This window comes from Sebastes fasciatus, chromosome 6 (genome assembly GCF_043250625.1).
Source record: "Sebastes fasciatus isolate fSebFas1 chromosome 6, fSebFas1.pri, whole genome shotgun sequence".
NCBI lineage: Eukaryota > Metazoa > Chordata > Actinopteri > Perciformes > Sebastidae > Sebastes > Sebastes fasciatus.
Window position 1 is genome coordinate 5,328,836 of NC_133800.1, and position 12,950 is coordinate 5,341,785.

General features: G+C 42.0%; 1 protein-coding gene across 13 annotated transcripts in view; it reads right to left on the reverse strand.

The window, feature by feature from the left end:
* Window positions 1-12,950, reverse strand: part of arvcfb (ARVCF delta catenin family member b) — a 299,063-nt gene that overhangs the window by 1,106 nt on the left and 285,007 nt on the right. For 9 of the 13 annotated variants that reach the window (XM_074637267.1, XM_074637273.1, XM_074637268.1 and 6 more), the window contains 5 exons: window positions 11,105-11,216; window positions 9,690-9,777; window positions 7,731-7,784; window positions 5,745-5,836; window positions 3,133-3,245 (listed from right to left, as the gene is read on the reverse strand). In XM_074637267.1, coding sequence (XP_074493368.1) covers window positions 3,144-3,245; window positions 5,745-5,836; window positions 7,731-7,784; window positions 9,690-9,777; window positions 11,105-11,216 — 448 coding nt within the window. In that variant the 3' untranslated portion in view covers window positions 3,133-3,143. The remainder of the gene's footprint in view (window positions 1-3,132; window positions 3,246-5,744; window positions 5,837-7,730; window positions 7,785-9,689; window positions 9,778-11,104; window positions 11,217-12,950) is intronic. The other 4 variants (XM_074637272.1, XM_074637278.1, XM_074637275.1 and 1 more) reach the window with 2 other exon arrangements.

Below are 12,950 nucleotides of genomic sequence, written 5' to 3' on the forward strand. Positions count from 1 at the left end.
GTGAAATCGGAAGTTTATTTTGAAAGGACACTATGCATGTAACAAGCGTATATTGACGCTCCGTCCCTGGACCGTGCAAAAGTAACGTAACAGGGGTACCCCGTGCGTCGGTCTCCGATGCCGAGGGGTACTTGCCAAGCAGCGGTATTTGACGAGTTGGGAGTGAGAATATGTTGGCTTAACAAAAAATTGGCGTGCTCGTGGACCTCTGTGGAACAGAGGAATAAGATATATCAGGCTTTGGCTACACCAAGGGTTTTGGTCTTTTCATGGGATTTGTTGACAATACGAAAAAATGTGCCTATCACCAGCCTCTTCCTTCAACATTTCATACTTTTTTAGAGCAGGAAGGAACCACATTTTGCCATCAATGGATGTGAATTTAGAGTGAAACTCTCCAGTTGTGCTCCAGCAAGACGAAATCAGTTGGCATTATCACAGTATTTGACAAATGACATCACTGTCAACAAATGCTTCAATCATGTTGGTCCAAATGGCAAATGGAGGCAAGAGACAGCAAAACAGATGTTTCATGTGCTAGATGAAATCCTGCATGTGCTCAGTGAAGTGGAAATGACTTACCTGATGGTTCATTCTTATTACCTTTAATATGTTTGTTTTTTTCTACCATAGTGATAAAATGACAATGAATACCACAAATCATACCTCTGTATCTATAAAGAATCTCTGTGAAGTATTTCCTTTGATAATGCAATATGCAATGGATGGAGATGAAAGCACTGAACGGATGGCCACTGACAAAGAGATAAGAAGATGACGATGAGGAAGACAGAGAGTTCTGACGAGAAGAGGTGAGGAGGAAGGCGGAGAGAGGAGATACATGCTGCTGATAGAGTAATGACAACGACTGAAGCTCACCCAGATCAGCTTGCAGCTTTGCAAAAGTCATTTAAGTGCGACATTAAATAGTGGGTCAGTTTGGGAATTCAGTCAAACACCGTTAAGGCAAACTAAGTTAAGTTAAGTCACTAACGCACCGTAAATAAAACAAGTGCAGGTTGAAGGGCATTACTGATTTAGATTTCTTTCCTTGTGACTTGTGTAACAAACTGTTGCCTCACAGTTGAGATGAATGAACATGAAAAAAAATGAAGGCTGTCAAAGTTAACGCGATAATAACGCGTTAACGCAAATTTGTTTTAACGCCGCTAATTTCTTTAACGCATTAATGCATTACCTGCGATTTTTAGGTTGTAGCGGGCTCAGTCTTAAAGCTAGAGTGAAGATACTAGTATCATATGAAGGAATCCACTGGTACCAACCATGTCATGTCAAACAGGCATGGCCATTTTCAAAGGGGTCGCTTGACCTCTGACCTCAAGATATGTGAATGTAAATGGGTTCTCTGGGTACCCACGAGTCTCCCCTTTACAGACATGCCCACTTTATGATAATCACATGCAGTTTGGGGCAAGTCATAGTCAAGTGTTAACTCGGATGTTAAGTGATTTTTTTTAGTCGGGACTTTTGTTATTCATGAATGGAATCTGTTAGTGTGTGCTGTTTTGGCCAAATCGTTGCTCTCCACACATTATAGGAACAAAACTGATCAATTTAACGAAACATGGCGTTATGTGTGGTTTTGAAAAATCTTTTAGTGTGGGCCAGCCTTAAGTCACATATGACACACACTTCTCAATCATTTCTACCGTGAATGTTAACACAAAATATTCAAATCTACTTCAGACTTTATAATGCATGTAAACTGAATTGATATGAGCTCACCCTTCATTACATCTCTGCCCTGGACATATTATGTGTGAGTTTATAATGTGTGAATCTGTGTGTGTGGCGCACATTATATGTGTTCCATCATCAATTTACATGAATTATTTATCTTAAGTTATCTTCGAATCAAATGTAGCCCAGAAGAGATTATGTATGTGTGTGTGTATGTGTGTTTTCTTTCTCCCTACTACTGTTCATTAAGGGATAACTGAGTCCCCGAGTCCTGGATGATCCTTCTGAAGTGCAGAAGAATGATTCTCCTTCATCATTTGCCACCAATTTCAGTGATTGAAGCTTTCAATCAGAGAGGTGTTGCTGAATTGTAAACAGAGACCAAAGCCTTGTCTACTTTCTGCGGGTATTACACAGGTTGTTTTTTTACAATAACTTGTTGATCACCTTGTGTGGCAAAATTTGGATGTTCCAGTAGTAAAATAACTACAGTATAGGATGCATTAAAGCTGGAGTAGGCAGGTTATTTTTTAAAAACGGTCACTATATCCTGACAGTAGAGCATGAATAAAAGCAAAAATAATGTTCCTCCGTGTCCTCCGGTGCTCCTAATGGCATCTGCAAGATTTCACAGACCGGAGGAAAACAACCAATCAGAGCCGAGCTGGAGCCTGGCAGTCTTTGAGCAGCTGTCAATCACTCGCAAACTCCGATCAAACGGTCAAACTAGACAGCGCTGATCAAATATGAACCAATATTCTGTTACTGTAATGCCTATTTCTCTCATAAAATGTTATCAGAATCATCTTGTAGTGTACTGTTTAGCTGTAAAATGAGAAAGTTTGTGACCCGGCCTCCATGTTGAGATCAAGTTGAGGTAATACCAAGCACCGTCCACCAGCCGGAGAAAACGTTCTCATTTTACAGCTAAACAGTACACTACAAGATGTTCCTGAAAACATTTGAGGTGAGAAATAGGCATTACAGTAACAGAATAGTTAAGGTAACTGAGTAATAATATATTATCATCAATGGATCATGTTTTGTGAAGATGTTTTAAGTAATATAAATTAAACTGTAATAGAAAGTCATGGCAGCAGTAGAAACACCAAATGAAAATGAAATTTTCCCCTTTTTTCCCTTCCTTTGTTTAGTTTGGTCTGTTTTTGTTTTACTTTTATTTAATTAAGATTTTTTGTCAATTGAACTGCAAGTGAATCGTGTAAATTTCCACGGAGAGAACAAGGTGACTTCAGCAGCTGACTGCTCTGGGTGCAGGGTGACAGCAGGTCTACATGAGACAGTGTGAGGTTGAGAGGAACACAGGCGGAAACGGTGAACAAACAGGGAATGAAAGAAGGATGCTACAATCCAACCCCAAAAGGTGAAGGTTGTTATTTTTGTTGTGCTTTGATTTTTTGTCAGACCTACCATGCATGCATTTAGACCCAGGAGTCAACAGGCTGGGGCTTAACATCACAAGCGTCCACCAGACTGACCGCAGGCCTGTTACTCCTGATATAGTGTTTCCTATTTGTGTCATTCTGTGGCCACAGGAGGACGGGGTTACAAAAACAAGAAAAACACAGCAAAACAAAAAGAGGTCAATACATTTCACAAATACACATACACACACACACACACACACACACACACACACATGCATTCAGGATCAGAGAAGCCAGTGTTAGTCCCCTGCCTTCAGGATAGCTTGGAAAGAAGTCAGAGTGATTTCAAAACAGCGAACCAAAACATGCAAATGAAAGAGGGGGAGAGAGCAGTTTCAACAGCCAAGTTGCATTCAAAGCGGGCGGAACACCTCCGGGAAGTACAGTACAGACGGCAAGACTTAAAAAGACAGCTTTTCAGTACCGCTAGAAGGCCTGTACACCGAGACAAACACCACTGTTTGCTGGGATTACTCCCGTCTGTGGCTTCTCAGCTGGTTAAAGTTTCCAGCAGTAGAACTTCAGCTCTAACTGGTTTAGTAGTTAACCTAAATATGATGTACAGTAGGTGTCCACTGTCAACCAAAGTGAATTGTTGAAGCCTGAGGTCAGTGTTGAGTACTGAAGCTGCCAATAGCTGCTATTTTTGTGCTTCAAATCTGCACTTGTTTTGACTCCATTTGAATTTTTTACTCAGCATTAGCAGCTCCACTGACATGATGTCAATGCAGAAAAATCAGTTAAAGTAAAACATCAACACAACACTGAAAAAAATCTGTGGAGTGTTCCTGTCATACATCAGACCGGCAATACGCCATCCAGAGTAGGCTTGCGTGACCAAGCCCCCTTTTGGGGGGAAAACTCATAGACGGTTAACAGCGTAAAGAGAAGAAGTTGAAACATGTCTCCAAACTTCCACTTTAAATAGGTAATAGTAAAAACGCTATGCTGAAGAGTTGCTAAATAAATCTAACAATAAATCCAAAAACGCAGATCTCTGTTTTATTGCCCTGCCATGTCCTAAAAAACGATCTAATAGAGGGACTTTATGGCTACAAGCTATTGACCAGACCAACATGGCGTCATTTCCGAGGAAACTCGCCATCACAGGAGAGAAAATGATGAAAAGCTGTTGTGTGGCGGGTTAATCGAGGCTTTCACACTGAGATCTGAGGCTCATATGATACGTTAATATTCACTGTCAGTGTGGTAAATGGCTAAATGATGCTGGTGACAGTGACTAGCATGGCTAGCTAACGTTAGCTTGAGTGGGAGGCTGCTGTAGTAATACAGTCATACATTAACGTTATAGCAGCATCAGACTGACGTCTCCAACTAAATCTCAGCCTATAGATCAAACAGTTGGCTATTAGCAGGCTAACGTGGCTTAGCCTAACGTGATTCAATCAGATATGTAGAGATGTCTGGATAAACAATATCCGGCCACTGTGTTGGACGGGGGAAGACTGAAGGGACATGACGGCGATCAACCTTCATTTATTAAGGTATCACGAACGCTCAGGTTATAATAATTATTAGACATGTTTAAAAAACACATGTTTGTATAACAAGAGATGAATGCATACAAACTTATCAGAATTACAATCCAAACATACGTCATACAGGTGGCCTTGACTTTTTGCGAAGTACCCGTATGTGCCGGTCTGATGCTCTACAGGAACACCCCCCCTCGGCGGCTTCAATCAGATTCGTCTCGAATTTTCTGTATACGAGTTTAAATCAAAGTTGTTACACTCCTATTTTAATATCATAAACTATACCCGATTTCTAATAAAGCGTGAATAACTACCAGGTAAAAAGCCAAACCCCACAGATTATTTACTGGACTATTAACTCTGCTCCAGACATAATTTCCACTCAGACAATGCCTCGGAAAGCTTTTTAAGAGTTAGTTTTAACCTGCACGGAGGATTAGATATATGACTATACACCTACAGAGACTTACAGTTAAACTGGCTTTAATGGACTCTTTATTGCATCCATTTTATGATCCCACAGGGAAAATTCTTTTCATCTAGCACTAAAGTAGATCAAAAATAAACTACAAAAGGTACTTGAGAGTCGTCCGCCACATGTCAGACATCCTCTGAGGCCATTATCCTGTGACTCCTCTTTGAGGCCGGACGGCCAATCAGCTCGACAAGAAACAAACTTTGGCTGCAGTGTGATGCGGCTGTATAATCAGCAGACGACCACTTGATAATGCGGCCGTCTGTTCATTGCCGAAGCAAGGGGTCGTCCCCGCGAGGAGCGCTTGTTGGTGGTTCTTTTAATCAGTCTCAGATTAATTACTTTGCAGACGCCAAAAGCTTACACTCAATTAACTGGCGGCTCGCAGATCTGAGGCTGTCCGCGGCGCTGAGCTGTGTCGGGCGACATCAACAGAGAGCGACAACTTCCAGCCTCTTTAAAGAATCGATAGGATTAAGAGCCTTTAATGAGGACCACCACAGAAAATATGAGGAGAGAGGGATAGAAAGGGATACAGAGGGAGAGGACATTTCAATGAGACATCATTATTTCATCCTCTGTCCCCGCCCTCCCGCCCCGGGAGTAGAAGAGCTCTGTCTGTACCTTTAACGGCTCCCGTTCTGTCTGGTCCACTGAGCCGTCCACTGTCTTGTATTTGCAGTCTTTGTCCCTCTGGTCAATGGTGGAGTAGCCATCTAATGAGGTCAGAGAACAACGGGTCAGTTAATTCCTCTCCATCCTCGCTGACAGATCATTTATAGTGTTGGTGTAACCTGTGCGGGGTGACGGACTGAGAGCTTTTCTCAGCACCGGAACACTTACGAGAGTGCCTGAAAGTTGTTGGACACAGACAAGTAGACTAGACAGCACATTATTAGCTTGTGCTTGTCCAAACTTTCTGGCACTAGTGTTATTTACCACAACACAAGTGTTTCAAATAGAACTGTCAATCGATTAATCACACACTTTATCTGTTCAAATGTACCTTAAAGGGAGATTTGTCAAGTATTTAATACTCGTATCAACATGGGAGTGGGCAAATATGCTTATTATGCAAATATATGTATATATTATTTAGCATAAAAAATATGCTCAAATCATGACATGGCAAACTGCAACCCAACAGGCAACAACAGCTGTCAGTGTGTCAGTGTGCTGACACCGCTCAGCGTGAAGTGCATACATTCAAATCATGGGGTTATTGATTCATTAATTCATTCACATTTTTACACAGATAACTTACTTATTAACTCACCTACCATACACATAAACATGTAGCTATTTTCTGCATTTCCAATTTTACCCCCGTTTAATATTTCATCCACAACTGTCAGAAAACTATGACACGCCATCATAAATTCTACTGAACAGCTCTGAATGTTGTAAAAGAGCTACATCACATTCTCTCCTGGGAGTCCTTCTCCTTGTTCAAAGTTTCATACTGTTCAAAATTTCAAGCCCGTCAATTCTGAGAGGAACCAGGTAGTAGTGGGAGCAGATTCACCTGTTACTGCACAGGGGTGACAGGAGTCTAGAGAAGGGGAGGTTATACAAAGGATGGGTGCGTTCTGTTCACATCCGTTTTGTCTAACAAGGTAATAACAAGGCAAAAGTGAGCATGGCTCACATACCCCCACTCACTGCTTGACCCCTACTAAAGTAGGGCCAAAGGTTTCGCCCTTTTGGAACTAATGGAACGAGTTCTACTCCGGAAACGAAATTGACGTCGAAAAAAAACAGTTTTTGGCCAAAATGTTAAAAAAAAAATTTGGGCACCGTGGACTTGTAACCCCCAAAAGGCACAACTAGGCCAACCATCATACCAAATTTGAAATTCCTAAGTTAAATAGTTTCCGAGTTCTGCTCCGGAAACGAAAGTGTGACATGCGAACGGATGGATGGAAGGACAGACACACGGAGCGCTATATAATACCCCCAACTATGTTGTCGCGGTGGTATAATAATCTAATTTAAATTCACGACTTTGTAGTAGGAGTATTTTTAGTCCTACATTAAATTTCAGCACAATTCCCAGGGGGAGTTCTTAGAGGCTAAATATGGTCCCAGAGGCTTGTAGGAAAACCAACATGATGTACCCTGAGAGGGTGTCTTTGGTTGAGAGGGTGGAAAAAAAAACAAGTACCTCTAAAAAGTGACTTCAAAAACTCTTATTCTATCTATCAATCAACCTCCAAGAGTCACACAATCCTTGAGAGGCGAGAAAAGAAAGACAAAGTTGATCAGAGTTGCAGCTCTGCCCTACGAGATATTAAGAGTGTTTTTATTGAAGTGGGAGAACCACCCACATCTTTCGGGGTTGAGTGTCTAATGAAGGCCCAGCTTTGTACAAACATCTTATCAAGAGAGGGGTCCTTGCACACAGCATCAAAGAGTGTCACTTCTGAAGTCGTCACAGCGAGATCAGAGCGTTCGGTGGTTTCAATTTTCAGATTAAAAATATCATCTTGGCAACGGTTAAAGAACTAGTGGAAGAGCTGTCGAATGGAGCGCACTGTTGGACACTGGAGGAGGATTAGAGGACAGCTAGCTCTCCTTTGGCTGAGGACGATCATGCAGTCTGGCTCTTACCTGGACCCAGCTCGTCCATAGGTATCATATCACCACTGCCACATTTCCTGGTGCCTGAAAAGCATTCATATGCCATTTGTACACACAAACTGAGTCATTGAGCCAAAACGCTGCTGCTTTTCAGGGTAATGATTCTCGGCCAGTGATTGAATAATGCAAACTGAGAGTGGGCGCGTTTCATGTGCATGTATGGATGCAAAGGAAAAAAAAGAGGGGGGGGGGGGGCACAAGGCCAAAAATCCGGACATTAAACTGCTGCGACGCTATTGACTCCTCTGTCAAAGAGATGTTTGTTGTTGGGCCAATGTTCTGCACAAGTCCCCCACCCTCCCCCACATATACTGCTGCTGTTATAGAAAACCTCTAACCCAGTTTGCTGATTGTGGATACAGCTATTCACACTTACATAAGGGGGAGGATATTTCCATTATCTTCCGACCCTATTACGTCAATTTAAAACCCACGACAAAAATACAAAAAGAGTTGAGCTTCTAAAACAAGCACAGTTCTTTATACTCCGTTTGGAACTAACTTTTTGAGGGTTGAAGGGTTTTGGTTCAACAGCAGCAGTTAGCTGCTCAAAGCTCCAGCTCACATCTCATGTGCTTTATCTTTGACCCCTGTGAATGGGATCACTGCAACACACCACGGCTTCACCACGCAGAGGATGAGAGTAGTAATGTGGCAAGCACAGCGCTTCAATATAGCCATGAGGAAAAAAAAGAGACATGTCCTCAGCAAAGTGGACACACACAGTCACACTGTTGTCAAGTTACTGTTAGTATTTTGTTTAAACCTGCTTTGAGAACTACACGGGTGGGATACTCCATGTCAGGACTAGGGATGTAAGAAAATATTGAAACACATGAGTATTGCAATATTATGTTTTACGATACTTTATCGATTATCCAAAACACTGTATTGATTTTTTTATTAATCTCTTTAAAATCGACGGCCTGCCAGCGGACCCGGCCGCTATTCTGTCTTTCGGAGGTTGTAGCGGGCTCAGTTTTCGCTAGAGGCTACTGGCATCAGTAGAAACTAGAAAAAACCTAAAGTATTCATTGGTACCAAACATGTCATACTTGCATGTCGCGAAGGAGGCTAAATAAAGTTGTATTTCTTAAAGTTAAATATCTTGAGGTCAGAGGTTAAGGGTCATGCCAGTTTTTCCTTGTTTTTCCTCGCCCAAATTAGCACAAGTTTGGAGCGTTATTTAGCCTCCTACCCAATGTCCCAATGAGCTAGTATGACATGGTTGGTACCAATGGATTCCTTAAATTTTCTAGTTTCATAAGATATCCGTATCTTCACTCTAGCTCTAAAGCCCGGTACAACCTCCAGGAGCTTGATTGCTTAATGCGTTAAAGAAATTAGTGCCATTAAAACAAATTTGCGTTATCGCGTTATCTTTGACAGCCCTAAAATATATACATACATTTGTATAAAGCAAGCATATTTGCCCACTTTCATGATAAGAGGATTAAATACTTATCAAATATCTCTTTAAGGTACATTTTGAACAGGAAAAATGTGTCTTTAATTTTTCTTTAACAACTACGGACAATCGTGAGTTTAATTTGCTCTCTTCTCACTTTGCATTGCAACTGCTGCCCAGCGATCTCCCTCAGTTATCTTTATGTTATTTCTCCACCGCTCAGCGTGAATTGCATACAATTAATCACGCGTAACTATGGACAGTCATGCGATTAATCGCGATTAAACATTTGAATCGATTGACAGCCCTAGGAACCGATGGGCTCGGGATAGGGAAGTTGCAAAGTATTGCTAGACGGACTAAACCAGTTTTGGTTTTGGCCTTTTCTCAGGATTTAGTGACATATAATTGTCATTTTGCTGAAGAACCCTGAGATCTTCTCTGCCTCATCCCACCCACTTGGTCCTCTAAACAGGTGAAAACAGCAACAATCACAAACACACACACTCTGACCAACTGACCTTGGTTCTTCTCCATCAGGGGTAGGGTGGTGTCGTCGTAGCCTGGCTTGCCATTCTTGGTTGCTTTCGGGGTGGCTGTAGCTGTGGGCTGAGAGAAGACGAAGAAGGCAGGTTTACGCATAATATATCTTTAATACCTTGGTTCATACATATGCTGTATTTAAACATTTAATGCCAGCCATATACCAAACGACTTTTCAAGCAATTTCACTGTCGCAGACATATTTTTAGAATAAAATCACAAGAGTTTTGCTAGAGTTGCGGCGCGCTCCTGTCATCTTCATCGTTTTAGATTTTCTCGTCTTGACGTTCCGATAAAATCAAATGTGTTTAATGTTATCGTAAACTCAACGACGCGCACATTGTCAACAACCAATAGGAGAGCTCCTACCAGCACCAAACAGGAAGCAGCAAACAGGGTACAAAGTAAACATGGAGAAACTGGTGGAGTTGTGGAGTTACCAAGAGTGCCTCTTTGACATGTCCTCCCATTTGTACCACGATAGAGCGGTGAGTATGCTATATGCTATAGCTAGCTAGCTAACCACAAGTTAATAGCAAACATTCCAGTAGCTAACATTAGCTTGCAAGTAGCCCCATTCGGGACAGTGGGTGAGTATGAGAGTATGCTACAGCTAGCTGTAGCATACTCTCCGGGGGATTTCAAAGGCTGCAGCAATTCCACCAGGAGCAGGATGTGACATCATCTCAAAAGGAATCTAGTTGTAGTCTTGTAAATAGTGACCCTGCAAGATCATGGATGTATTAAGAGAACTGGATACAGTGTTGGAGGCGGGGCCCTGTTTGTTCCTATGAAAGTTGCTCAGTGGCGCGTGATGCCAAAATGGCTCGACTTCCGAGTGGAAAAGTACACGGATCTTTCAGCGATCTTCCGCATCCATTGGGCCCATAGAGCAGGCGCAGTAGCGTCCGCTCGGTCACGTGGCTCGGTCACGGGTCTCATTCACATGAACGAAGGAAGGTAATAACTCTGGATTTGGCTATTAGTGCATTTTACAACTTTTAAGACCTAATGATTTAATTGAGGGCTATTCAAGTGTTCATACTGGGAAGTTGATTTACCAAAAAAAAAATGATCTGCTGAGTTATAGACGACTCTTTCCCAATGTAAGTCTGTGGGAAAAAGTCTTTTGGGGCCCAATGGCATCACGTGACGGACACGGAAGTTGTAGTACCGCCGTTTGGCCACTACGAACATTGGCATCAATGACCGGCGCTCTTCCTGTGGGCTTGTGCAAGATCCCCAGTCTTTGCGAAATCTTATAGTCTGTGACTAAAATCTTTGTGACTTTAGAGACATTGTCTTTAGATGTAAGACGTTGTCAGACTTTAGTTTTTTTAAAGTTTTTTCAAAGCCTCCTAGTTTATGGTAGGCATTAGTCACAGCTCCGTACCTGGAAGTGGCTTTTGTTCCAGCCGTCCTTGGTCAAAGCGTTCCTCAGCTCCTTATAACTCCAGACCGTCTGCAGCACGTGGGACGCCGCCTTGGTTTCGCGAGCTGATTGGCTGAGGAGGTGGGGGGGCACAAGGAGGTGGAAATAAATGAAGAAATAATACAGCAATTAAAGTCACAAACCCCGTCTAACCCCCAAACAGTGGCGGCTCGGTGTGCTAGCACGCGAATCAATCTCTTTATTCAAAGATGTGGAGTCTCCTGGGTGGCTCCAGGGTCTAGTTTTTAATTCATAGCCAGATGAGTGCACATTTCCTTTCATTAGCTACCTCTGAGCCACCGGTATTAATTACATGCGGGTGGGGGCCTCACTTCAAAGACAGCTAATCTCATGTGTGTGTGAGAGGAAATGCAGCTATTTGGTCTGTGAGTGAACTCTGTATATTAATGCTAGTTAGAGTGACGCTCCGTATGATCAATACTTCACCGCACAAGGACGAGCCTTTGAAAAGTGCTCTTGATCTTAAATTAAAAGTGGGGTGCAGAGTAGACGCACTTCAGTTTGGAATGGTTTAACACCGTGGTTATATAAGACACCTCTTGAAAATATCAGCCTTAATATCTGTTAGTTACCGGGTCGTCGTGGAGAGCCGGGGCATTAGAGGAACGACAGCTCTATTACTATAAGCAGCATCCTCAGAGGCTATAACCCCCCCTATAACAATGCCCTCCACTTCTGAAGGCCTGTTAATGTTGATGTGTGGTGGGCGGCGGTGTGTGTGTGTGGGCTGAGGCTTGTTAGACTAGTGTTGTGGTAGACAAGCACGGGCCATTAGAGACACATTTCATTACCCTCCATGAATACTAATATAAAAGATCAGGATGCAAATTACATTCAAGGTCACGCTATAATTATTACATGTATAATGTCTTCATGGTATGTATCCACACTTCTGGGATGGTTTACATGAATATAAATGTATAGTTAGTGTTTGGTTCACTGTCTGCAATACGATTTGTTTGACCTGTAATATATAAGACTGATGATAAAAGCACACAAGGAAACAGCTTACTCCACACAGTGAGTGTTTGGTAAACTCAGCATTCTTTGGGCAGCTTGTTTTGTGATTAAAAAGGCAAACAGTTCTGCCAGTGTTGAGTGTATAATTGTGCATATGCTACTATGCACCTATGTGTAAAAGTAGCCTAAGGTTGCAGCGGCCTCAGTTTTAAAGCCAGAGTGAAGATACTTCATGAAACAAGAAAACCTAATGAATCCATCGGTACCAACCATGTCATTCTAGCTTGTCGGCAAGGAGGTTAAATATTGCTCTAAATTTTGGCGAGGAAGAACTGGCATGGCCATTTTCAAAGGGGTTCCTTGACCTCTGACCTCAAGATATGTGAATGAAAATGGGTTCTATGGGTACCCACGAGTCTCCTCTTTACAGACATGCCCACTTTATGATAATCACATGCAGTTTGGGGCAAGTCGTAGTCAAGTCAGCACACTGACACACTGACAGATGTTGTTGCCTGTTGGGCTGCAGTTTGCCATGTTATGATTTGAGCATATTGTTTTATGCTAAATGCAGTACCTGTGAGGGTTTATGGACAATAATTGTCATTGTTTTGTGTTGTTAATTGATTTCCAATAACAAATATGTACATACATTTGTATAAATCAGCATATTTGCCCACTCCCATGTTGATAAGAGTATTAAATACTTGACAAATCTCCCTTTAAGGTACATTTTGAACAGATAAAAAATGTGTGATTAATTAGCGATTAATTATGAACAATCATGCGATTAATCTCGATTAAATATTTTAATAGATTGACAGCT